At 40.9% G+C, this 27,074-nt stretch overlaps 1 protein-coding gene across 6 annotated transcripts in view; it reads right to left on the minus strand.

The window, feature by feature from the left end:
* Window positions 1-27,074, minus strand: part of ABCC3 (ATP binding cassette subfamily C member 3) — a 47,447-nt gene that overhangs the window by 10,468 nt on the left and 9,905 nt on the right. For 4 of the 6 annotated variants that reach the window (XR_010030448.1, XR_010030447.1, XM_063175657.1 and 1 more), the window contains exons 2-20: window positions 23,889-24,065; window positions 22,904-23,029; window positions 21,871-22,008; window positions 20,087-20,212; window positions 19,211-19,272; window positions 17,927-18,058; window positions 13,623-13,841; window positions 11,166-11,343; window positions 10,256-10,417; window positions 9,184-9,276; window positions 7,674-7,877; window positions 6,312-6,458; window positions 5,830-5,917; window positions 4,975-5,041; window positions 3,711-3,837; window positions 3,225-3,401; window positions 2,213-2,380; window positions 1,306-1,489; window positions 294-399 (exon numbers count right to left, since the gene is read on the minus strand). Coding sequence is in view for 4 of the 6 variants with exons in the window: in XM_063175657.1 (XP_063031727.1) it covers window positions 294-399; window positions 1,306-1,489; window positions 2,213-2,380; window positions 3,225-3,401; window positions 3,711-3,837; window positions 4,975-5,041; window positions 5,830-5,917; window positions 6,312-6,458; window positions 7,674-7,877; window positions 9,184-9,276; window positions 10,256-10,417; window positions 11,166-11,343; window positions 13,623-13,841; window positions 17,927-18,058; window positions 19,211-19,272; window positions 20,087-20,212; window positions 21,871-22,008; window positions 22,904-23,029; window positions 23,889-24,065 (2,681 nt within the window). In the remaining 2 variants the exon portion in view is untranslated. Of the gene's footprint in view, window positions 1-293; window positions 400-1,305; window positions 1,490-2,212; window positions 2,381-3,224; window positions 3,402-3,710; window positions 3,838-4,974; window positions 5,042-5,829; window positions 5,918-6,311; window positions 6,459-7,673; window positions 7,878-9,183; window positions 9,277-10,255; window positions 10,418-11,165; window positions 11,344-13,622; window positions 13,842-17,926; window positions 18,059-19,210; window positions 19,273-20,086; window positions 20,214-21,870; window positions 22,009-22,903; window positions 23,030-23,888; window positions 24,066-27,074 lie in introns of those variants that run through there. The other 2 variants (XM_063175658.1, XM_063175661.1) reach the window with 2 other exon arrangements.

A 27,074-nucleotide genomic window follows, 5' to 3' on the forward strand; every position in this document is an offset into this window, starting at 1 on the left:
CACACATCTGGCAGCAGTTCACCATTGTGTGGGTAAATACACACAGTGGTGTTATCTGAGAACCAGAGAGCTGCTTTTAGAAATTAGTTCAGTTCAGACTGAAAAAAACACAGAAGGAAGAGATGTTTGATCTTGAGTGTTCACATTTATTTTTAAAAAGATACTAAACCAATTTATTTATGAGAGGAAATTGAGGAAACTGAAGCCCAGATGGAGAAGCAGAATGTGACTGACATCTGAAAGATGTTTTTTACCCCAGACACAGAGTAGAATAGCAAGGACCTCATGTTTACCTAAGAAACTGTTTGCGGACCTCGTTTGTCACGGGCTCGTTATCAACCAGGTCTGTGTGGATGCTCAGGGTGTCTTCAGCCAGCAGCACTTCTTCCTCCTCCAGCACTGCAAGACAAGATCACACCTCAATTTTCTGTCATAGGAAAGCACAGAGAAAGGTGGCTATAAAAAGGAAGAGCCGTGAAAACAAACCCACTCCCGCTCCCCCAGGAAAATCATCATGCATAAGCTCCCCCCTAGCTTTGTTTATATCCCTTCTGTGCATCACTTCGAACGAAATTGCAAAGATCTTGTGACGTAGGTTGACTGCCAAATGCACTTGTGTCACATCCCTTTAACCAATCAGAATGCCAGGCTATTGCCTGTGTTAAGAGTTGGCTCTAGCTAAATTCACTAATTTGGCACATTCTAGACATGAGCCTGGGCTGGGGGAGTCACATCAGGAGCCCTGTAAGCCTCTGCTGTGGCTGGAAGGTGCCATGCATGCTCCTCTGCCAGGCTGGAGAGCAGCAGTGCAGAGGCATGGGAACACTATCACACAGGGGAAACATCCATCAGAACGCTTTTATCTTGCATCATTTTGTCAGAATCAAACCAAGCTGAAAAGCAACCCAAGATTAAAATTTCATTTGGACTTCGCTACATGAAAAATACCACAATCACATATAAAGAAAAAACACACCAGACTCTGGGTAGCCCCTTTCATACCAAGCCCAGTTTATTCTTGGCTATTTTGTCTTCTTGCTGAGCTTGACCTTTCTAATTGTAAAATAAATTCCCAAGTTTAAAATAATTTCTCAGACAAGATTGCTTTCTTCTAGGACAAACCACACAAGATTTTGAAACAAATTAGTGAAAAGATTTCTCAGTTGTACAGACCTGGCCATAGACAATAATTTTCACAGCAGTGCAGAAAGGCAAATGCCATGAAGAACCAGGGGACACTAGACAGAGAAAGTATCTGTAATCTTGTTGACAGAAGACATGTTTTAAGAAAAAATAATACTGTACTTGTTGGTTCATCCTCTTCAATGTCTTCATCCAGTGCATAATTCCGGAGGAATTCTGCAAAGGCCTTGTTTTGTTTCAGAAGCTCTTGGTAAGATCCCATTTCAGAGATTTTGCCATCTACCAGGACAAATATATGGTCTACCTGAGGTAGGAAGCTAATGCCGTGGGTTACCAGGATTCGGGTCTGGATAGGGAAAAGGAAAAAAAACCACATATCCTTCATTTGCACTGTGGGGACTGACAGTACTCAGCAAGCCAAATACATTTTTGGGACAGGGAATGAATTATTGTGTCAAGGTGAAATGCACAGTGAAATAACACTGTCCACATTAGGCAAATTAGCTTGACCTGATGTAAATGAAGTCGCTTTGCTCCTACTGCTGACAAAAACAGAGAGGAAAGTAAACACACTGAATTATCATTCTCTCCCTCCCTTCTGATGATTTTCTTTGCAGCCCTTCCCTTTTGAGCTTCAAGATGACCTGAGAAGATGGCAGCAGGAGTGGAAGGTGCAGCAAAACCACTGCAGTTTGGGTTGTTGTTGCCAAAATCCTCTGTAACATCCATATTTGGTGCAGCTTCCTGGCTGCGCTGCCCCAAGAAACAACAATTAACACTACTAGCCTGTGCATGTTCCAGCACATGCCTTGTTTTTTGGAGATCTCATAGAGAAAGGATTTTAAAAGGCAGGGCAGGTTTCTGCCTGTGCACGTTCTGACCAGAGCACAGTGTTCTGGACATGTGTGAGCAGCGCTCCGCCACAGCCCGGGCTGTGAGGAGAGGTACAGGCCTTGCCAGCTGCACACAGAATCTCAGGAAGGAGCTGTCCCTCAGGCCTGCGTGGTGAAACAGCTTCCGTGCTCCTGAGTTTGTGTGTGCTTTTAAGAGGATCTAAAGCCCAGTTTACCTTTCCCTTCAGGATCCCATCCGGGCCAATGACTTTGTCGAAGATGTGCTTGGCCACGTGCGAGTCCACGGCAGACAGGGGATCGTCCAGCAGGAAAATGTCCGAGCTGCTGTACACGGCACGGGCCAGGCTCACTCGCTGCCGCTGCCCCCCCGACAGGTTGATGCCCTGGAGGGAGACAGGAGAGAACAAATCTGTCACACAAAAAGCTCTGGCTGCTCATGGTTCTCACCCAGCCCAGCACTTGGGTGCTAAATTGAAACGTGAAAACTGAAGAAAACAACCCACCCAGAGACAGGCACAGAATGCCTCTAGACCTGCCTGCTAATTGCCAAACTTTCCACTCACCCAGCAAACTGGAGATGCAGTAAGTCTCTTTTTAATAAGCTCCTAAAGGGAGCTGCTAAAACACAAAACAATAAAAAGCGAAACTGTCAACCAGGATGTAAAATGCAAATTTCAAAGCAGGGCTGTGGCACCTGGAACATCTTCCACATATTTCCTTTTATACACAAATCCCCATCTCCACACCATTTCATGTACTCTAGCTCAGACTCAGTAGCCTATGAAAAAATAATATCTTTGTTGGTAAACACAGATGTAAGTGTTTCTCATTAAAATGTGTTAAGGGATGATCAATTTTTTTTTTCACTTGAAGCAAAACCATCTGTTCCCTCCCTTTCAATCCCTACAGGAAAAGGAAGGCCTTCAGTGATTCTGGACAGATGCACCTTTACAATTCATGACAAACTGAGGGCACTCTGGTCTTCCAGGATTGGATGTGTAATTCTGCACCACAATACACACACAAGCCTGAAAATTAAGACAATGTTCAAGTCAAGTGCTTTCCGGACAACTGCCCTGCATGTTTTGGTGTTGATTGTAGCAGGGATGCCATCGTGAAGATCAAATCAAACGAAGTGCTGATTTTACAGTGTTCTCTCCTTAGCTAGAGCAGGAATCACTAGGCAGGTCTGACTTGAAAAAAAAAATCTACCTAAAAAAAATTTACCTTCTCTCCTATCTCAGTTTGATCTCCTCCTGGCAGCACTTCTAGATCAGTTTTTAAAGCGCAGGCCTCCAGGGCATCTTGGTATTTTTCCTCATTAGGAGCTTGGCCAAACAAAATGTTATCTTTCAGCGTGGCATTCTGGATCCAGGCTTGTTGAGGCACATAAGCAACAGAACCCTAGAAAAAGGAGAGAGAAAATCTCTGACTCATAACAAGCATGAATTCATACTCTGAGTAAGATCTTCAGCATGTCTATGGTTTCTATACATTCACATTATATGTATATGTGTGCTAACTGCTCATGTATCATTGATCAAATCAGGAAACCAACTTCATATAAAACTGGGCAAAACTCAAACATGCAGACAAGCTGCCAGAGGAGCAACTAGAATTCCCTCTGGAGCCTGAGGTGCGTTCTAGGCAAGGGCAGGCATAAGCAGCACATTTCCCTACCATCATTAAATGGTTTCATAAAAAACCACCAACCTTCACAGCCACTTCTCCTTCCAGCTTTTCCATCTCACCCAGGAGAGCAGACACCAGAGAAGACTTCCCACAGCCAACATGGCCAACAATGGCAACCAAAGAACCACTGGGGATCAACATATTTATACTGTGGAGGAAATAAGCTTGAAATTAATTGAACATTAGCTTACTAAAGACATTAGCGGTCTTTAAACCAGGGCTGAAATACACAGTCACAGCCTGACTGGATATAATAAGCAAAGTTTGCTCACTGGTTTTCTCCTCCCTTTCTTGCATACAATCAACTGTAACCATAACTTGAGGAGCAAATGAAAACCCAGCATAATATATCTTGCTGGTTGTTAAAGCAGTAGGATTGTTAACAAGCCTTCTAAGACTCTGCTGTGTTGTATCAATCCATCAGCAAGTCAAATTAAGTTAATAAGCATTTTGAAAACAGACAATCTTACAGAAGTATTTTGGGGTTTGATGTTGAAACCGAAAGCAAACGTATAAAAGTATTGAGTGAATATGTCCCATCTAAAAATGTTCAAACCACTTCAGAACTGTATTTCCTGTGCTGGTAAATAGGATTCACAATGACACAAGAAAAACAGGACTTTCCCAATTAAAATCCTTTACTGTTTTCCCCACTGTGTTCTCAAAGGTACTACTTTAAGCCCTGAAGGTGAACTGATACAAAAATGACTGACAAAGAGACACAGTCTCTTTGCAGCCAAAGTGCTTTTCACTAGTGAAATCCAGCCAAACTTCTATTTACATATATCCTGATGCATAACAGAAGGTATATATGCTTCCAGGCAAATTTTGTTTCTGTTCATTCAAGGAGGCAAATGTGCAAAACATTCGCCCCCACAGTCTAAAGACAGCCTTTCCACTGCCACAGAGATGAATCTGCCACAAGTCTCTTCAAGTAATAGACCACTGCTGGGACACCTAGGTCCCAACACAGACATCCTAACTGCCCTCAAAATCCATCAGATCAATCTAATTTATACAATGCTTCAGTTAAAAAATGCCTATTTAAGGAATTTATGGAGCCTGTCTTTCAATAGGTAACTATTTTATGCTGGTTCCTGTGAAGTTAAAGCCTTAAAGCCCTGTTCTGTAAAGCTTAAAGACCATGAGGCACGAGCTACACGTTTTAAAGGCAAAGAAATGCTGACATGTGATGCATAGTTTTTAGCAGACACCTTTCAAACACGCCTCCCAAGAGCCAGAGACCAGGTAGATATTGTATTGCTACTGCACAAAGAAATCTTACTCTTTCAGTGTTGGCTTAAGCTCCTTTCCCCAGCTGAATGTCGCATTTCTTACACTGATGGCATTGCCTGTGTGGCAAAAACACAACGAGAGAGGCAGGAGATGTGTTACTCATAACAGCACAACTGAGAACAGGCTGACAGAGGGATCTTTATTTACACACACTGCACTTCCCTTTTCTGCTGGCATAGGAAGCACAGGTCATGACCATGGGAAGCACAGGCTTCTTCAGAGTGAAAATAACTGACTGTCACTTCAGCTCTAGACTGTGACCTGACAGATCTAGGGAGCTGAAAAGATGCCCTGCTTCACCCTGCCCTGGTGGGGCTGCTCCCTACATGTGCTGCTCAGCATCACCACAACTTTACTTCAGAAACTCTTTCCAAATCAGTAGGAGATTACTGCATGCTGTTTACTTTGATTTATCAGATTAACTTTGACAATCTGCAGCTTTTTGCCTGCCACACCTGGCTTGCTCGACTGTTTAGGGCTAATTCTGTTTTGAACAGAAGTAATCAAAACTGTTCACAAAGTTCTTGAGCATTTGTGCAGTGTGAAAGGTTTGAACAAGTCTTGCTGTCCATAGTCAGCAGATGCATTCCATATTCAGTGCTGTAAGCATCCGGTACATTGCAGATGCAAACTCAGGCCAAACCAGCTCAGAAATATGGCCAGGAACTTTTCTGATTTCCACACAGCCTGAACACCAAGCACTTTCAGAGCAGCAGCTTCTTCCCTTTTTTAAAACTCAAGATTAACATTGTTATTTTCTTTTTGGCTTTTTTCCTAGCTCAACCATCCAAGAGAGATAAGTCTGCTGCATTTGCATAGTTAAGAAAAATATCAACATCTTTACCTGGTGCAATCACTTTTTTTTCCACACAATTTGGATTAAGTTCATCATGACTCAGGAACTGCTGAATTCTCTTCAGGGAAACACTTGTCTAGGAAAAGAATGTGGCATTATTTCATCATTCTTTTAATGAGGACTTAACGCTCTTACTACTGAAAAAGAATGCATGCACAGTGCCTTGAGCCTTCCCCCATGGGCTTCCTGAACAGTGAGTCATTCCTCCCCTGCAATGAGTCTTATGCTGAGATTCAAGCTTTTAACTGTGAAATTTCTCACACCAAGCTGAGTTTATCTGAGCAAAGCAAAATTCACACAGGCTCACTCAGAAGATGTCAGGCTTTCCAATGCAGGAGAGCAGGAAAGGATATTAAAAGGAAAAGCAGCTAAAACAGGCAGATGCAAGGGATCTCTGCATTCCAGAAATCAAGGATATGTTCTTTCAGTTCAAATTTTTCAGAACAACCCGTGCTCCAGGCCCTCCTTACCTGTGCAATGTTGCTAATGACTTGTGGAAGCATACTGAGGGGAAACTTCAAGATATTGAATAAGGACAGAGAGACAAATGCCTTTTCTGCATCCAGGATGTTCTTCTCATCCACAGAGACATACACAGCAAATGTTGTCAGTGCTACCTGAAAGCCAGAAAGGCAGTTTACTGCAAGATGCCTGGTATATTCTGACATTTTAAAAGTACTCAATCCTGATAGGCATCTTGGAAATAAAAGTACCAACCACAAAACTGGGAAAATTCTGTGTTTCTGACCTTTTCAACATACTTTAAAAATGTTAAGTTCTATGGACAAGTAGGTACAGAAAAAGGGCACACAAAATAAAAGACCTGTCAGGTTTCTAGTGGCTACATTCAGTTGAAGTAAGAGTTTCAAGAGGTGAACTACAGGACTCGGGTAAATAAAAAGGAAAAGTTTCTATCAGGTTGTGGTTTCTTCCAGCTCCACCCAAGCAAATTTTCCCATTGTAAACTGCAGCCTAAGCAAATGAGATTCACTAATCAGTAGAAAAGGAAGTGAAATCCAAGTTATTTGCTGGCTTGCTGTATAACAGGGGCCGTCCACTGTGGAAGGATCATCCTGTGCAGCAAAGTCACAACGAGCAGAAAGAGGAATGTGCACTGAAGGAAGTGCAGTGACTTTAGGGAACTACAAAAGGGGCAGAATCTCCAGGCTGATCAGATCATTCCTGCAGGGCTGGGCCTTAGATCTCGAGAAAAATTGGCTGGGAATAGTTTTGACCACGGACTTATCTGAATGGTTTTATTCACCAAAACACTTTCTGCAAAAGAGATCACAGTCCACTGAAGTAGAAAATAGAGGAAAAGATGAAATTGAGGAAAATGCATTTCAGAGTTGGTAACATTATCATTTGGGCTTCAGTTTTCACATTAAATCTTTTTTGAGCTGTAGAATAATTTAACAACTCCCTCTCTCACTAAAACAAGCAGAGCACTGCAACATGAAGGTAGAAATGAGAGCTAAAGACAGACGTTGTCCTGACTGACTCAATTAAAGTTTCTTTTATTTTGCTATTCACGGATCTCTCTGAGGTTTCAAATTCCAATTTTAATTTGTTATGGGAAATACTTTGAAGTGGTTGGAAATTCTCCTGTGACAGCTATTCCCAGCTTTCACTGGCAGGCTTTATCACAAAATACTTTAATACTGATTAACAAAAGGGCTTTTGAGAACAGGGAACTCTGTATCAAAGCATGTGAATAATTTCTTCAAAAACTTTACATTTTATTTCTATGTACATTAGCAAGTAGAAAGCCTCAGGCTTATCCTTCAAGGGTATACTTGTACAGCTTAGAGAGCCATGAAAATTTAATTTACCAGGAAGGGTGCGCTGATCCAGGCAAAGGTGGACAAAGAGTTGAGATAGGCAGATTTTTTCAAAACTTTCAGCTCATTCTTCCGTATCTCCAGGACCTTTTCTGAAAAGGATGGTTCCCAAGCATAGAGCTTCAGCACCTTGATGCCACCCAGGATCTCGTTCATTAATTTAATGCGGGAGTCTTTGTACCGCATTTGTTCCACCTGGGTTATTGGTAAACACAGGAGACAGAGTCACAGTCAGGACTACAGGAGAGTTTTCAACATGTGTCTCACAGCTGTCACAGCCCTCAGGCTACTTCTGAGGGCTGTGAAGAGGATGCAAAAGGTAATTACAGAAAGCCAGACTGTTATGAGCTTATTGTGCAAGTTAGTCTAACTCCAGAGAAATCAAAGGAAATGCCTGGAAAGCAGAGTACAAAAGCCTTCCACTCATTTTAACTCTTAAGAGCTACATTTTTAAACCATCCTATAGAAAGATTCAGCCACTTCACAAAAATACTACCTTATCATTTCCTTTGATTTCTTCAGATTTATTTCTTCCTTGTTTGCACATTTTATTTCTTATCCCTTGAAAACTGTGGCTACTTCTAGGGGTTTCTTTTCCTATCTATTAAAATACAGTCTTTCATTCAGTTATTAAAATAAAAACATCCCTGCTCAAATTTATAGACAAAACTCACACACATAAGCACAGCAAGTTATGCATCTTATAATGGGCAAGGGTGAAAAGGAATGTTACTACTAATATGCCAGCATCCAAGAGATGCCTGTATGTCTTTTTAAGGCATATAATAATATCACTGTTACTAAGGCTGTGCTTAAAAGTCCCAATTTATATCCAACTCTTACCTTTTTGACACAAACAGATTGACTTTTAATTTCTATTTTAATCTTCCAAACAGTCTGATAGGTTGCATAGGAGAAGACAATTGTTGGATTTTTTTCTAGCACAAAGCCAAAGGGCACTGTTATATTGGTATTTTTTTCAGCTTTCCATTACTAGAGAGAACTAGACTACAAAGAAAGGAATAAAGGATTGTTTTCCCTTAAGATAATAAATGAAATTTGGCCCAGCTAAGTAGCAGTGAATATCAACACTGGTTTTTAGCATAAAACTCAAACTGTCAGGTTTTAGCTGCCACCTCTGAAAACATTCATTTGCAGCTTAAAGAACAGCATTTATTTGCCTTTCTCTAGATAGTCCTAGAGGAACATACCAGGTGAAGGGATATGGAGGCAAAGAAACCTCTTGCTAATCCCAAAAGCTGCTTGCTCCAGAGGCATGAAGAAGCCACTGGCTCAATGACAGAAAGCTTTTTTCCCTTAAATTGCATTCAATTCACTATGGAAAAACTATCTAAGATGATACAGTTATTAATATATCAGTACATTCTTACTCATAAGTAAATTGTTGCAAATGGCATCTTATTAACAACCCCAGATGTCTTCATTTCTCATAGCACAGCTGCCAGCTCATGTAACATTACCTCCTCTGCTGCTACCTTACCTGGAATGCTCTGGTTTTTATTGCTATTGCTGAGTTAAATGGGATAAGTAAGACCATCACAGCAACTCCAGCCAGCACAGAAGGACCTAAAGCCTTGATTTAAAAAGAAAGAGTGAGTTGTTGTACCCAAATGTTCCCTACAGTCAGGACTAAAACAACAATAAGTGATAGAAACAGAAATCAATGTTGACAAGTTGAACTTATCCCAGTGAAGTGCTGAGATTCCACAGAGCAACTGTGAAGAGGAGACAGAAAAATAAGGGACCACTTTGAATAATAATGATAATAATAACAATAAAAACTAACAATAATAACTGTTATTATTGTTGTTATTGTATCGGTGATAGGAACTTTTCTCTGGATTTTTCTCTGACCAAGGGAACTGTAATTATGGAATTAACCCAATACCTCAGTGTGACTACAAGCATACAAACTGCTGGTAACCAGAGCTCAACTTCCAGCAGAGCAGTAATTCAGAGCTGCTGCAATTTAATGGCTTTTGAGTTGAAATCAATATGGTTAAGTTGGTGCTACTGTTTTATGCAGTAAAAGACATCAATTGCACAGAAACAAGTCTGAAAGCCAGTGCTCAAACTGAACCTGGAATAAACCTGAAACAATGTCACAATGTAGCAAATGAAAAATTATGGTTTTTCCAGGTGAGATTTGTCTCACGTTGACTTGCACAAAACTTCTTTATGTAGCAGGATATAATCTCTACACACGATATTTCCTACGTCCAGGTTATTGTTTGGTTTGGTCTCTAAACCACGACCCTCAAGCTCTCATTTGTATCAACTACTGGGAACAAGAGTCCAAGACTGAGCCCATCAAACTCGAGTAAGGAAGGGGGAAGACAAAGGAAACATTCTGTTTCAAATGCCCATCTGGCCAGTCAGCAGAACAAAATAATTAAGACATTAAATGAGGCTGTGCAGCACCCTTTTACTACAGGACAGAACACTTTAAGTTGGTAAAAAACACAGTGGCAGGTCAAAGTGACAAAAAAAAAAAAAAAAGGAAAAAGAAAAAGCCTGCACATTAATTAGATGAATTGTGACAATGTCTGTACCTGCCAGAGGAAATACAAAGCTAGAAATATCTGGAGTGGTGCAGACCACAACATGTTCAGGAAAGTCATCAGGTCCATGAAACGTTGGGCATCCACTGACATTAGGTTGACAATTTCTCCAACAGTTGATGAGCGCTTTGCTGAGTTTGTGATCACTAAGGACTGACAAGGGAGAGAGTGTCAATGCATTCACAATCCGGATACACACGGAGAACAAATCCTCAATTATTAGCAAAATGACACTGTCCAAGAATAATGTGCTTCTCCCAAAAGAATAAAATAATTCACCTATATCCATTCCTGATCTCCAAGGAACAAGAGCTCATGAAATGGTTTTGCTTATGAGCATCTCCAGCTCAAGCAGTGCATAGCAATCTGAAGAAAATCTCATTGGGTCTGATCGACTCATAGCACAAACATGTTCTCCTAGATCCCTCTTCCAAACTGTGGAATGGTTTGGGTGGAAAGGAAATTTAAAGTTCCAAACCCTCTTCAATGGGCAGCAACTTCCACTATCCCAGGTTGCTCCAAGCCCCATCCAACCTGGCCTTAGACACTTACAGGAATGGGGTAGCCACAGCTTCTCTGGGCACCCTGTGCCAGATCCTCCCCACCCTCACATGGAAGAATTTTTTCCTTACATCTAATCTAAGTCTCTCCTCTTCCTGCATTTAAAGTGAACTGGTATTGGTATGTCTAATAACCTACCAGAACACCCATATGACACTACTGCTCACTGGAAAATTCTGTGAAGTATTAAAGAGGTACTCCTAAAAACTCACCAAACCGCCAATCTTTTATATTCCAGGAGGCTACTCCTCTCCAACACGCCTAACCTTCCCTAAATATGTGAGAATTGAGCACACTTGCCTGGCTAGAATTCTAGCCCACAGAATGCTTCCAGCCTTACCTTTCGGTATATCACCCCAATGATGCCAGTCCTCAGCCTCATCCCAGTGACAATGCAGTACTGGAAGTGCTGGTGAAGGACGAGTGTCTGCAGCACAGCGCAGATAAACATCAGAGCTGCAATCAAAAATCCCCACCAGGCTGGGGCATCTTTGTTCTTAATGAAGCCAATTAATACACTGTTTGTCAGCAGCATGGGGAAGGAAAAGGAAAAAGAAACAAAAATTTAAAAACCATGCATCAAATTTAATGGGACATAACACAGCTTCTCCCAACTACAGCATCCTGCCACATCCTCTCCATAACCACAAAAAGCAAACAGCTCTCCAGGACATAGGCTGAGTTATGATTTCAGTCAAACAACATTGCAAAGATCCAACAGCAAAACCTGCAGCTCTGCCAGTGACAAAGTCCATTTGCAAATGAGCCTGAAAATGAAATATGAAGAGAAACTCTTAGTTTCCCCTGAGATTCAGGGTTTAAACACACAGTGCACTGTCTGAGCTCTGTTAGGGAGGCCCCCAGGGCAAGAGGTGAATGATAGGACAGAATAAGGCAGTGCAGCAGGGCAGGCAAAACCAGCTTCTTACCCAAATCTTCTTCAAGCAGCCTGAGTGCTTCTGCCTGGGGTGTTTTCCCACCAAAAAAAAAAGTGCTAAATTAAAAGACATCCTCCTGGATGGATGCATAAAGAGTCCTTCACTCCTACATTTTTTTGTAAAATGGTACCATTAAGATGGCTATAGCTGCTTTTATTGGTAAGTCCTTTTTTACTCCTCCCAGCTCTCACTGCCAGAGCTGCACACTGACACACAGCAAACAAGCAGAGTGACACATGGCAATGTCCAGTGCTCTCAAAAATCATGTTTGTGATTTCAGTCTACTGATCAGAATACCGAACTGTCAAAATGTAAGAGAAAAAGAGATTTTGCTCCATGGTTCAAACATGGTTCAGCAGGAGAAAAATGGACCTGGAAACTAAAAATCAGGCAACCAAAGCTTTGTAGTAGAAGCATGAGGTTGCTATATCTTTCTTTTTTCAGTCCAGAGAAATCTTATTTCTGCACTGCTCCATTCATTCATTCTCCAAAAGGGAATAGCTTCAGGGAAAACCTCTTCTGGGTAGTCCCAGGGATTCACCAATCTTTTTACAAACATGAAACTATCTTACATGCAGTCTGCCAGACAGCCATGGCTTTTTCATCTTCCCTTACTATCAGAAGGGCATTTTCCCAGACTGCAGGAATTTAGACTTGAGAAGGAATTCACCATAATATGCCTTGAGATATCACTGAAATGTATTCAGGAATTCATGCAAATTTGAGAAATTCCCAGAATACGTTACACTTAATGTGCTCGCAGGAGGAGCCAGCAGCCTCCTCTTCAGCAAGAGAAGACAGACTGTCAGCTATTAAATGTCACCATACTTGTCAGACCCTCTTTTTAGCAAATTTCTGGGTATATCACAAACCACCCACAGAACAACACGATCTCAGAACACGGGTTATTTTTAAAAGATACTCAAATAGGAGCAGAGCCTTCTCCTCTCCCTCTCCCTACATCCACCTGTGACCTCCACCCAAGTTCCATTCCTCCCTCATGCATTAATAGGACTTTGTGCTTTTCTATTAATAATTGTTAGGTAGAAATGCTGGTAATTCCACTATTGCTTTTCTTCTAGCTAATGATTTTCTGCTGAATTCCTCACTTTAAGAAAAATACCAATAAAGAAAAAAATGCGGGGATTGTGCAAATTCCTTTATGGATCAGGCTGAGCAACTGGCCCCCCCTGAAGATGATGTTCCTCATACAAATAGAATTTTAAAACAGACCACTTCTCTCATAACCTCTTCCTCCGTTTGTTTTTTTTTTTTTTAATATAACTATAATTTTCTTTCACATGGAAATTCACTGCAACTGTGCCTCTCACATTCTCATTGCTGAACACAACTAAGAGCACATGAACTCATCTAAACGACCCAAAACCTTTCCCAGGTGACAGCAGTCTGGCCAGAGCACCACATACTGGAGCATCAGACAACATCTGCACATAAAGTCACATCACAGCTGCAACCACCATCCACATATGAGGATATCAGATATTCAGAGACCACTGGATCCAGCCAGCAATGCTTCACTTTGATTTCACAGCTAATCCTTTAGAAATGGGGAGAAATTGCTTTGGACTGAATCAGAGAGCAACCTGTAATTTGTAAGTCAAAGCAGCCCAGAGCTATGGGGCATTTACAGATGGAACATTTCAGTGAACTTGTCCAATTTACAGCTGAGTCCACAACAAAGAATTCATGTCTCATGGCATTGCAGGGGGAAGGTGAGGGAGCATACACATGTGGCACTGTGAGGGAAACTAACTCTTTATTTCAAAAACAATTGCCTTGTGCCAAAGCCAAGCAACCACAGGGATCATATATAGAAACTACTCACAGAGTAAACTGACCTTAATAGCTGAGGGTTGACAAAAGAGAGTAGGTCTTGTATCAACTTGAAGAAGGAGCCAATTAAGAAGTATGGCCCGAAGGTCCGCAACAAAGCCTTGAGAAAAGAAGGTTTCCTATTGTGCCTTTTGTCTCTGATCAGGACTTCTGCTTCCTCTGGGCTGCCACCAGCATGATTCTGTACATGGGTTGATTTCCCCATGTAGGACACATCCTCTTTCCTAGGGAAACAAAACAAATTACAGGAGACAACTGACAATGAGAATGGCATTGTCCTGTGTCAACAGCACTGCGGGAACTCCCCAGATTCTGCACCCTCCTCTGCTCTGCTACTGACCAACAGCAACACTTCCAACACCATCAAGGTGCGCTCAGCATCAGCTACTCTTGTGCAATTGAGTCTTGTTTTATTTTCTTTTTTTTCTGAAGTACTTAGGGGGTGCAATCCATAGGCCACAAAATCAATCACCATGACATGAGAACAAGGCCCAAAGGAGGAGGAGAGGAAGGCTGGACTTCCTTAGAGGCCAGAATTGACTTTGGATCTCCAATTTCTTGCATAGGAATCCTCAAAGAAGTGCTATGGACTTCCCACACAAGGCACCCTCACCTACTCCTTCTGGGCCTGTGTTCTTGTTCAATCAGTAGTTGTGCTAAGCCTGTACCCTTATCGATCACACAGCTGCTTCCAGAGAAGCAGAATTAATCCTCCTGGGGCGACAGCCCTTGCAGCAGGCACAGCACTCTCAAAATACAAAGTTTTACATTTCTGGAAACTTGAAATTGAGTAGAAACCATAGCACCTTCAAAACTGGGCCATCCCCAAGATCTGGACCACAGCTGTTCAGATTCTTCCAGGAGAGAAACACTGGGTTCAAGTACCTAAATTTTACTCAGTTGACAATTGAGGCATTTAAATCCTGTTTATCTGCAACCATTTTGTTAACCATTGGAGTCAATAATTGTCGGGGTTTTTCCCAACCTTAATGATTCCAGGATTCTAGGATTCCTTTTGTACTTTTTGCCGCTCTCCCACTGCCAAATAAGCTAACAAAAGTGATTCTTCCACGAGTACTCTTTTAGACTGACTGATGAAAAATGGGGCCAACATGCCCAAACTTCTCTTGAGGGCTCCAGGCAGGTTTTGTAGAAGCCCCTTTGGCGTTTAGGTGCCTGACTTCTGTTGCCCATCAACAAAGGGTATGCTCTGGGAAATTATTTCCTCCGTGAATTGCTCTCAAACATCAGCCTGGCAACTCTTCTACCAGAAAATATCAAATTGATGTTGTTTCCTGGGGGCTATGGGACTAGTGAAAAATTTCCTGAATGTCAGACAGGAAAGTTAAGTCCAGGTGGAACAGGGAGAATGAAATTAATCTGGGGCACATAAGCTCTACAAGAAAAAAACAGATGGAAAAGATACCCTAGAAACAGTGAATATTTACCACAAGGCATTTGAAAAATAACTTGTAAGTACTACCAAGTGAGGTTGAATTTATGATTTTTTTATAAAGACTGTGCAGATTTTTTGGAGCTGGTGAGCTGCAGAGCCCAATAATTCCAACAGCCTGTGAGCATTCACTGTGATCACTGAGGCTAACAGTCCACATGTATAAACTTGTCCACATCCTTTCAGAAAAAGCCATTTGCAAATCCCAACATCTTTGCAATAAAGCTAGAGGGCAGGGGGAGACCCTAAACCAGTCAATTTATTTTTTTTCCCCCCAGACAAGAACAAACAGTGTTGTCTTTGTCTTCCAGATCAAACCTGGAGAGTTTATGAGAAAAGCCTTGTTTTTCTGGCAGCCAGACTGTTAAACTCATTGAAAGACTTGAAGAAACAAGACTACATGCCCCGACTTTGTGCTATTAAAAATGTTTATTACACTGAGCTATAGCAAAGCAATGGTTCTCTTGCAGCTAAGAGTCCCAAAGGGAGAAAATGCACTTTTAGTGTTTACTACCTGTAGTTAGGTGAGGTCAGGTTTTCAGCACTGTGTGGGACTGCTCACACCCAGCTTTTAATCAAAGCAAAGAGCATGTGTCTTGTTGCCATTATTTATAGCAGGGCAGATAATAGGTGCTGATTTATCTCATGGGAAAACACACATATGTTTTGGTGCTGATATGGCCCTGCATCTTCAATATATCTTCATAAGGACAGTCTCTAAAATCAGAAGCTAACTAAAAATGAGGGAAAATGCATTCCAGCTCTCTCTTCTCCATCCAGCATAGCTCTAACTTTCTCAGAAGAAACTGCACTTATCAGTAAAGTGAGTAGAAACTCCAGCCATACAAGCAAAGAAAGGAAAAATACTCTTTGTGTGCTTTATTATCTACAGTAACATTTTAAATCCATGCTGGTTTCTCCTGTAACTCACAAGAAACAAAAGAATTCTTAGCAATTATTTAACAGTAACTCACAAGACAGCAGTGATACAAAAAAGGTTTGGGAACAACAGAAATGTGACAATCATTACAAAAAAGGTTTGGGAACAACAGAAATGTGACAATCATTACCACAAAAGTTTAAAGCATTAGCTATGTAAGAGCTGCAACTGATTAAGTTTTTAAAAATAAATTACTACTATGTACACCACAAATACTTTTCATCACACTTTCAACGTGTACAAATTGACACAGCATTTTAATGCCATAAAAGCTTGCTCAGAGCAGATTTAATGAGAGTTGAAAGGAAAAAAAAGTATTTACAATGTCTCTCAAGCAACTACCACTAATGTTATTTGACAGGAAGTAATAGAGAATATCTACTTATAACTGAAGAATAAGTAGAGCTTTCAGAGTTCCATAGAGCACAGCAATTTGGAGCGCAGTAATTTGCTCTGTTTTTGCTCTTTTCCCCATCTTAGAATCATTAATACAGTTGCCACAAAGCTTTACCTGAGCTAAATATGACTCATAATTTATAGCTAAATTCACTGCCAATTGGCCCCAGTTTATATGAATAGTTTCCAAAATGCAATGAACCCCATGAGAAAACTCCAGGCATAGTCTCTGTTTTCCTAGTAAAAGTTTTCCTGGACTGCATGCACTCCTGCACGATGGCTGTGCTCTTACCATAAAACAGCCTGAGGGAATAAGATTTATGTCTGTGCAAAAAGACCAGAACCCAGACCATGCACATTATTTGACACCATAAAAATAAAAACATAAAAATAGAGACATTAAGACAATGAAAAAAAACCCTGAAGCAGAACTATAACACATCCACACGGAGCATTAGTGGACAGCTGCGGGTGAACTGCTGGAAATATTTCAAATTTTAGCTGCAAAATGGAACTCTCCACATCATATTTATCCTTGCCAAGAAAATGACAATTCTCTCCTAATATTATCAAATAATAGTGTCTTTACAATTGGGCAAGGACATGCACAAAAGAGAACAGAAGAAAGCTTCCACGTGGAGAAGAAATCTCCACAATGAAAGGAAATGGAAGCACAGGCCCCCCCCTTATTGACATTTTTCATTTGAAACACACTATTATCACATCTATTTGCTTGGAAACATTTTGGACACCAAACAGTGAGAGAAGAAAATAGAGTTGCACAATGGATAATTTTTAAAGATTGGATTAGGACAGAACATGCAATAAAAGGAACTCCTCTCAAGCAGGGGTATAACTGTGTGCAAGTTCCGACCCTCATCCCATTTCCATCAGATACTAGGATAATTTTGCTGCTAGTTTTCTAGGCAACAGCAGCAGGGTCTCAGCAATAAAGTGGGATGTTTCTTCCCCTCCTGCCTTTCACATGTTCTGAGTTTCTTATCTTTACTACTGGGAAGTGAAGACTTGCTCACTGCTGAGAGCCTTAAGGCTAAAAGTACTGCCAGGCCAAAAAAGTCATGATGAAGATGATGAGAAATTCTCTTTGGTTTATGTGTCCAGAAGCTGTGCTCCAACACACCTGGGAGGGATGCAATTATGCAGTTAGACAACTACCAGCTCAGTGGTGAAAAATTGTTCATTTTCTACAACCTAACCAACTCAACAGCTTCTTCTCACACATCTTCAGCCCTTCTCCACATGGGAAGTTGCATCACCTGCCCATGGAGATTTTAAGCACCTAAAAAGTGCGTTGGTGGCACACAAGCCCCACAGGGCTCCTGTTTGCCTCTGCCTAGACATATTAAAAAAAGAAAGTTAAACTATTAATGACTGAAGAATAGGAAGGCTGAAGTGGCGGGTGCATTTTTAGTTGGCTCATTTTCATGGATGAGCAACTTATGAGTGTTGAAAGGACTCAGACCAAGCTCTCAGCTTTGCAGACTTTTTCATCTACTTACTGTTTGCACTCTGCTTTTTCTCTGTCCCACTCTTTACTCAGCTGTTGCACGATAGTTTTTGAAGTGTCATCTTCGTTCAGCGACCACAAATCTTTCTCTTCCAGAGGCCTTTTGTACCCATGAATTGCCATGCTGCACATATGGAGAAAAACAGTGCAATTAAGTTTGGAAAATGGAATTTTCGGTTTTAAAGCATTGCCAGTAGCTCTAGGACTATTCAGGTAACAAAAGCAAGAAGACACTCCACAGAAAGGGAGATTGGAGAATAATTATCACCCTTTGTTCCTTTTATTGATATTTGCACTCAAGGAAAGGACATGATGTATTTCTAATTACATGTATTTTATTGAAAACACTACTTCAGAAAAAACCCACTACTGCAGAAAAAACCAACTAACAGAAGCATTTGGATGAAATTGTGCTATTAAATGGAAACAGTGAAGCTTTAGAAGTGAAAACAATAATGTTGATGTGGAATAACTGTCAGAAGTGAACAAAATGCAAAGGTGGAGCTCACTGGAGTAAAAGGAAAATCAGATTTTTCTGAAAACTGCAGTTCCTCAACTGTAAAGGGAATTTTGTCAAGGGATACAAACATCCTATTTGCCAAGAATCTCCCTGGGAAAGCTGAACATTCTGGAAGTTTAGAAAGTTCTCATCCTCTCACTAAAAAGAACTTTACAGGGCTTTACCAGGACAATAAAATTACATGGGTGGAAGAATGAAGATCTCAACCGCTGTGGAAAAATAGGGTCTTAACACGACCTTTGACAGCTGTTCCACTTCTTTATCATGGAGTAGCAGGTCCAATCTCAAATTTGCATCTTTGATACTGCGACCTCAGTTGGCAGCAATAATTTATATACATAACCCAGTTAACCCTCCCTTTTGCACAGAAATGTCCTTACAAAAAAGCATTCACCCATGAACCTCAACAGAAAAAAAATAAAATGCACCCTCAGCTGGGGGAAAGGCTGCCACAATTTATCTTGTGGAGCAGAGACCTACATCTTGGTTTAGGTTATATTCCTGCATGTGTTGAGCACAGCCAGGCTGCACATCCTATTTGTCATGATACTGTTGCTGCCATACCTTGCAGAGAAAAAGTTTGGGCTCTGTGTTTCTAAAAAGGCAGATGCTCAAAGTGCTGACACTACTGTGGATAAAAGAGCATCCAACATCAACTACTCACAGAAGGAAAATCTCTGTACTGCTCACTGCAATACAGAACACAAGCAGGTTTTGGGTTTGTCAGCTGTCCAACAGCTTGAAGAAAAAACTCACCTGGTAAACCACCAAAATGTCAATCGTGACAGGAAGCCTGAATTTAACTCGGGACATGGATTCTATAATGAATTTATGGGGGGAAAAATGAAAATAAATAAAGCAAGACATTCACCATTACTTTAACATGACAACAGTCTATTTTGATAATTTTTGGCATATTGTGTGGTATATTACATGTACGTACCTATGTCCTAATGAGACATAAAATTGATTTCTTTCATTTCCCATTTCCCACACTGAACTCCTTTTATACCTAAAAATTGCTTCATACAGTGCCTTTAAATCACACCTATAAAGTGAAATGTCATTCTACAGTTTCAGAGATGTTTGTTTTAGGACATGAGCTGAACTTCTCTCTCAGCTTGGTTCAAACATAAATCCAATTATAGGGACTATTTTTGAATTGGAGAAGAAATTTAACCTGTGACACTACTAATATCTTTTGATATTAATGTTTTTCCATATCTGTTCTCAACACATATAGAACTCATTTATTAAGACAAACCTCATAGACTTTTGCTAATTTGAGATGAATGTTAAACAAGTAGTGCACCATATCCTCAAAATCCCTCTTGAAATAATTATTATTACACTTCAGTGCTCACAAATATAATTTACACTGCTGTGAAGCAGCAAGCAGGAGAGCTGCTTTCACTACACAGCTTCAAGCCATTTCTGATGACACAGATAATGGAAAAAGACTCCAAACCACAATAGTACTCTTCACACCCAGTGTTTTTTAAGAGGTTCACTAAATACTGCCATCTCTATAACAATCCAAAGCTGCTTTCAAGGACAAGTACTCTCAGTGGAATTCTCAAAACACCATACAGTCTGTAAAATCCAAATAAAGCAAAGTGAGAAAATACTTACAGCATCTATATTAACAGGAGAAAAAAATGGAGGCTTCTCTTTAAAACATGAAAGTATCAACTCAATGATTATCAAAGCAAAGTAGATGTAAAATGTGGTAAACCTGAACCTTTCATTTACATGGCCCTAGAGGAAAAAGAAACACTGTAAATGATTGTTTTGTTGCACTTCCAAGTTCCCCATACTCACTCTCTCCCCACTTTTTCACTGCTTCTTTTGGCAATTCCTTTCTTCCTTTACAGTTGAATACTGCAAAGCAGCTCCCAGCAGGAATTATCTCACAAAAGTACGCTTGTACTCTGACAAGTGCCCAAGAACATGCTTATCTCCAAGCTTTTCATTGAATCATGTCAAGTTCAAAGTGCTTATACATCTTCACTGCATGCAGACACCCTCTGGAATCAGGTCTACATAATACCCTTTTAAATTACCTCTGGGGGTTCTCGCATGATCATGTCTTAAGCATAGGAATTGTCAACCCAGATCAGAGAACATCCTTTTACTTTAATATCTTGTCACTGACACAGCAGTGAGTGCCAAATACTTTCAGAGGAAGCTGCAGAAAAACCACTGCATTGCATAATAAGAGTTCCATCTGCTCTAGAGAGATTTCCTTTCTTAATCATGAGTCTGCAGTTTACCTAAATCTTCCTGCTGTGAGGATATGTCCTTTATACAGCTCTTTCATGCCCTAATGCCGTTCTGAACAGTCCCATTGCTCAATTAAGATGTTTAAACCTAAGTGCAAAAGAAGGAATATTTGGTTCTGGGCAGTCAGAGCAGGAGAAATGTTACCCAGACTTGTTCTAAGGCTCTGCACCCAAAATTTCAAGATGATTATGGATTCAACATTGATCGTCCAATATTTTCACTTAATAAAGCTGCCTCTAAGTGGCGTTTGAAACGCTCTCACCAGATTGCAGCTATTATCTGACAAAGTTCTACCCAGGCTCTCAGTTAAGGTTTAATTCAATCTCTGATGGAATATTTACAACAGCCTGCTAAAAGAAAATCCTTGCTAACAGGATAATGTTGCTAATATTACAAAGAAGCAAGAATAAAAACAAGAAATTACCAAACAGATTCAACACTGATTTCACTGAGGAGAAGTGATCATAACGTTTTCCAAGCACTCCTTTTCTCTCCCAGGCTTTGATGATTTAATCACTGGAGCAACCTGCCTTGCCCTGCTTAGTGAAATATGTTTCTGTGAAAAACTCAACAAGTTTCTTACTTTGGGAGAACCTGCTATGTTTTCAAACAGGAATCTTAACAGCCCAGATTTCTTTCCCTCCAACTTTTCCTCTGTTTCCAGCCCCAGTGGAGTCAAAATGTTGTCCTCAGCACATCAGGCACTGACACAAGGAAGCCCATGGAGCTGTCTAATATGGCCAAGCTGCCTAAATAAAAAAGGAACTTAACATATTAAAATGTGTCCTCTCTGATTACTACCCATCTCCATTTAAGCAAAAGGCTGCAAAAGGGAAAGAGACAAAAAAAGACAGGAGTCTGTTCACATATACACAGTGTTGGTATTGCTCTCTTACGTCTATCAGGTTACCAGCATAGCCCTGGGCTAAGCAAAATCTGCCTTGCCTGAGACATCCAGTTCCCTCCTAGTTACACAAGTCTGAGTCAAAACAACAGAACCAAACTCCTCTCCCCCACTCTCTGGCAAAACCTGGGCTCAGATCTGCCTCCAAACTCAGGTGATTCATGCTTTTCACATAGATGTGGATGCTACATTTCCCATTCTCCAAGTGCTAACAAGGACAGCTTGTTACCTGTGCTGCTGTAGTCATGATCTTTGACCGTAAGGGCCCCACGGCACAAAGCACAGACAAAAACCAGAAGATAATGAGCACTCCAGAGGACTGGATTCCTCTCAGCCTTTCATACTGGATAAGCAGTGTGGCTAAAAGCTGTAAAAGTAAATACAGGAACACATGAACACAACCCCACCCCAGTGCTACCCTTCTTTGCACTCTCAGTAGGCAGTTCTTAGAGCCACCATTGACTAGGAGGACAGCAGAACCTCTCTGAAGTGAGCTCCATCATGACTTCACAGAAGTCAATGGCAAAACCTCCATCATGCAAGGAGAGGAGCAAATAACACTGAAATAATTTGTTTTGGTGTTTTCAGAGCCTCAACTTCAGAAATCAATTTTTAAACCTTCGCACATAGGGCTGGGAACAATTAAATATTAGCTACAAACATTTTAAACAAATGTAAGAGCTGCCATTTTTCCAATCCAGACAGACCATCCTGACTTGTCTAGAAAATGATGTTTTTAAAAAAAAAATTAACCAAGGGAATTAAACTTAATGGGCAAATCTTACTGCTTTATTTTTCATACAACAGCCACAAGCCTGTTTGTCATCCTAGCCAAAGCCAACTTGTTTTGCTTAAGGGAGGAACAACCACCAGATAACAGACACAGCTTTACAAAGTCCAATACTACACTAAACAATGCACAAACCATGCTCCATTGTATCTCTTTATTTAGGCAAAGTCCTACTCAAATTCTCTCCAGTCCTGGATCATGAGCCCAGATAAACAGGTGAAAGCAGGCTGGAAGGCAGAACAATCTCTCCATTACAAATATTTTAATTTACAAAGCTGAATCTACTTGAGAGAGAGAGATTTTTGTGACTCCAGCCTTTTCAGAAGCAAAATTTGATTCAGTGATACAAATACTAATAATGCAGTTAAAAGAGGTCCAGATAAGGTAATGAAGACAAAGGAGCTCTTCATCCTTCATCTGTCTAAGAAAAAGTTATTCATATTGGTCATAGTGAACAGAAACAGCTACAAACCACAGTGATGCCAACGACTAGTGGAGTTACAAAATAGACTGGTGGAGGAGTTCTGTTTTGCAGGAGCTCATGGAAGGAGTAGAAGAGATCTGCCCAGCTCACACACCACAGCAGGACACCAAACAGCTGAGAGGAGGCAAACAGAAATGACATTTGGTAAACTCCTCTACAGGAGCGGTCAGAGAGCTAAACCTCCCCATTCTGAATCACAGACTCCCAGCAAAACAAACCTGTGCAAACACAATCAGAGCACTGAGCAGCTACAATGTGATGAACTGTCCCACTCAACCCAAGGATCTCATCTCAACTGCTTTCTGAGGGATTTCCAATCACAACCAGCAGAAAGATTGTTGTATTTACCTGGATTTCTCCCCCTATTTAGTTTTGATTGGAAACACAGGCAGCATCCAGAGTAAAGGCAGACATGCCCTGAAGCAGAAGCCTGGTGTTTTTCTCCAACAATAACCCGAGTTATTTAATGGCCTATGGAAAGCAACTTTCTTGCTTTTATTAGATCCAACCACTCACAGACCGAGGAGCTGCCGACACCAGAAAACCTTTAAGCACAAGGTGCAGACAAAATCACATTGCTATTTTGTGGGGAGAGTGGCTTGAAAAAACCCTTCTAATGAAAGTAATTGCACAAAGAGAAACAATGCCCACTAGACCTACCTTAACATCTTTGCTCTGCAGCTTTCAGTGGTTTAAACATTACTTAAGGGTGAAGTAGCACAGTTTTGGCTCACAAAGGGGGACTACTCAAGGTAGAGCAATCAGTTCTTCCCTCTACTGAGAAAGGTGGACTCCTAGGACGGATTTCCTTCCTCAGAGATCTGTATGCAAACTGTTTGTTCCTATGAGCAAACTCTTCAATATGATAAATCAGAAGGAAATCAGTTTAAACCCTACTGCAGCACTTCCTTGGATGCTGAACTAATAAAAATGGAGTCTACGTGATATGTGGGGCACAGCAAAGAGCTCTCACCGTTTTGAACCTGCTCAGCACGGACAGCACGATGTACCCTCGTTTGTTGTGCTTCAGGTAGAGAAGGTAAAAAGGTAAAGCACTCCACAGGTAAATGCTGGGGATCCAAGCCAGGATGGTGTTCTGGAAACATGGTGTTAGGTCTGGGTTATCCGTGTGTACTGTAAGGTTGGAATCCTGGAAGAAGGATGAGACACATTTCTTAGCAGAGAGGCAGAAGTGCTGCCAATTGGAATATCTGCCTGAATGAAGTTGTATTCAGATCCTGATGGAGCTAGCACATGGCCTAAGAGCTTTCCCGAGATACTTACCCCAAGCACTTTTGGTTAATCTCCTCCAGTGAAAGGACCAAGTATTTACAGCTATAAAGAGGGCAAAAGAGAAAGATTTCTGCCCTACTGTATTTCAGAGCTGGACATACATTTTGTAGTAGACAATCCCCTTTTGCTTCTGTCTTTGCTGAGGCTTGGTTACAGGTGCTGACAACACCATGTTCCTCAGGCATTCCTAGCCTGGAGTGCCTCTGCCACAAAAAGCTCTTGAGGAAAAATTCTCCATATTTGAGAACAGCAAGAATGACTTGTCAAGGACTGGACAAAATGATCAGATTTAGACCAATCCTATGCTGTCCTGGGAAAACCCGCTCAATTTATGATTAACACTTTGTCCTTCTTACTCATATGCTTCCAACTTTAATTACCTCCCTATTCTAAACAAAGGCAAAAGGAATGTACTGAACATGCAGGTAGGAATCAGGTTTTCTTGGAAACATTTCAAGTAATGCTTTGCAGCTGTGATCCTGGACACCACAAGCCACATATGCACTTGAACCTAAAGATTTGAATGCACTGCATGCAAACACTGTTACACAAGTTCAGACTAAAACAGAGCTTTCAGTATGGTGAAGGGGAATTTGGTTTTAATCAAACCTCCTGGAAATTCACAACTTGGATTTTGGCACCTGATGTGACATCTTACACGTGGTAGATAAATACCTACTTGCAGGGAAAGTAAAATTACTTTGTTGTACAGTCATTAACAAGATGATAAAACTAAGATATCCCTGGTTCAGATATACCTTATCTCTGCACTACAACAATTTACTTAATCATTTTTGGGTGTGACCTCTCCCAAGTGTTTCAGCTACATGGAGCCAATTCTCACGCCTTGTGACAGACTGCTCTGAAAATCAATTTCTCAAAGTATTTCCAGTCCTACTTTTCTTTATCAACACAAAAGAGATTGAATGCTGAATGCAGTGGTTGATTTTAGGAGAACTGAAGAGAATCTGCAGAGAATCTTTCCATTTCACTGATGATCTGAACGTGCCTACAACATGAACAAGCTTGTTAAGTGTAATGAGACTACAAAGCCTTGGCTGGGCGCAGGACAGTTTGGCTGAACTGTGACACATTTGTCATTCAGTGCTTCAGCTCTGGCAGTGAAGGCTGGCACAAATCCACCAGCTCCACATCTGAACTGCACCTTTTGCACAGCTGGTGCTTCTTCAGCCAAGAAATGGCTTTGTTTGGAGGCAGTCAGACATCCAGCATGGGTCAGCAGAATAAAAACAGCCCAAATTTCCTCAACAGGTTTGTCCAGACCTCAGGCAACCTTCAGCCGCAAATCAACAACACAGGGCCAATTACACAGCAATTCAAACACAAGATCAAAACAAAACAGAAGTCCTGCCCCACATTCAAACTATTTTTGTGTTTACCTCCAGCAAACAGGTCTCTGGCACCAGAACAGATGAAAACATTTAAAGAGTACCCATCTTTTGGCTCATTATCAAAACATTTCAGCATCTCTAATGCAAAAAGCTCCTCTAGCAGCTACCCTGCCTGGGGCCCTGTAGAAGCTTGGAGCTCTTTAGTTCCCAAGTAGGAGCTTATGTACTCTCATTTATTCAACAAAATACTAATTTCCTCTTTAAATTACATGTTTAACAATGTCTTGAGCATGTTTGCAACTATGTTCCTTTTGCTTATTGGACAAAGTCCTAGAAAAGGAAAGCAGACGAAGAACAGCAATAACTGAAGCTCAGAATAAAACAAAGACTCTGTTTAACGGAAAAGATATTCACAGAACCCTCCCCCTGCTTTTTAATTTAAACCTTTCCTATAGGACCAAAATGTCACAAATAGCTTTCTGTCTGGCAGCAACTTAGAAACTGCCCCAGATGTCCATTAACTTCTGAACTGAACACAAGCTGCCTGTTGTAACCAAGACACAGACTGCAAGGCTGCCAAGCCATTGGAAGGTTTTCATTTACTCTTATTTAAACAAGGCAAAGGGTTTGCACTTCTGAATCTAAAAATGCGGCTGGCCAGAAAACAAAAATTCTGTCAAGAAACCAACAAAAAAACCCCAAAAAAACCAAACCAAACCAAACCAAACCAAACAACAAATCTCAAAATCTAACTATCCCTGAGAATAAAAGCTGAACCTTTCCAAAATTATGTGACACTACAGGAAGCAGCATCCACGTGATGGCCAACAAGAACCTAAGAACCTACTGCTGCACAGCACATGGGAACAGGGATGTGGGCTGAAGGAGGGACCTGAGATAACAGCACTGACTACTGGCTTCTTGGTGATGCTTTTCCAGCTCCAATTCTGTCCTGGATCAGAAAAATAATCTTTTCCAGGAAAAGACCTGTTTCTGTAAGGATCTTCTGCTCTGAGAGCAGACTGTTCCCATGCTGAATAGGAGAGGGGTCCCTATTAGAAGACATAGTGCCTAAAGCACTTAAGTAGTTGAATTCTAGACAAGTAACTTGCTCTCCCTGAGACCAGACTGGAGTGGACTAATGTTGCTATGTGTCCTGGGATAGAGTTCTTAAGGGTTTAGTTTTTTTCAATATACTTTTATTTATTGTCTCCCTGGTAGCTGACACATCGTTCGGTTTCTCTCTTTTTTTGGTTGTCTCTCTTTGCATTACAGTTTTGTTATTATTATTATATTTTATTTGAATTATTAAACTGTTCTTTTCTCAACCCATGGGATTTACTTTTTTCTAAGTCTTCTCCCATCCCAGTAGGGAAGTGGAAGGGGTTAGTGAGCAGCTGCTGGCTGGGGTTAAACCAGCAGCATGTAACAGGGACTCCACAATGAATTATTATTATTATTACTTTTAAATCAAGGAGCCTTCAAGTTGTGTTTTTTATCAAACAGGATCTGTC

The sequence above is a fragment of the Melospiza melodia genome, chromosome 24, assembly GCF_035770615.1.
Source record: "Melospiza melodia melodia isolate bMelMel2 chromosome 24, bMelMel2.pri, whole genome shotgun sequence".
Lineage (NCBI taxonomy): Eukaryota > Metazoa > Chordata > Aves > Passeriformes > Passerellidae > Melospiza > Melospiza melodia.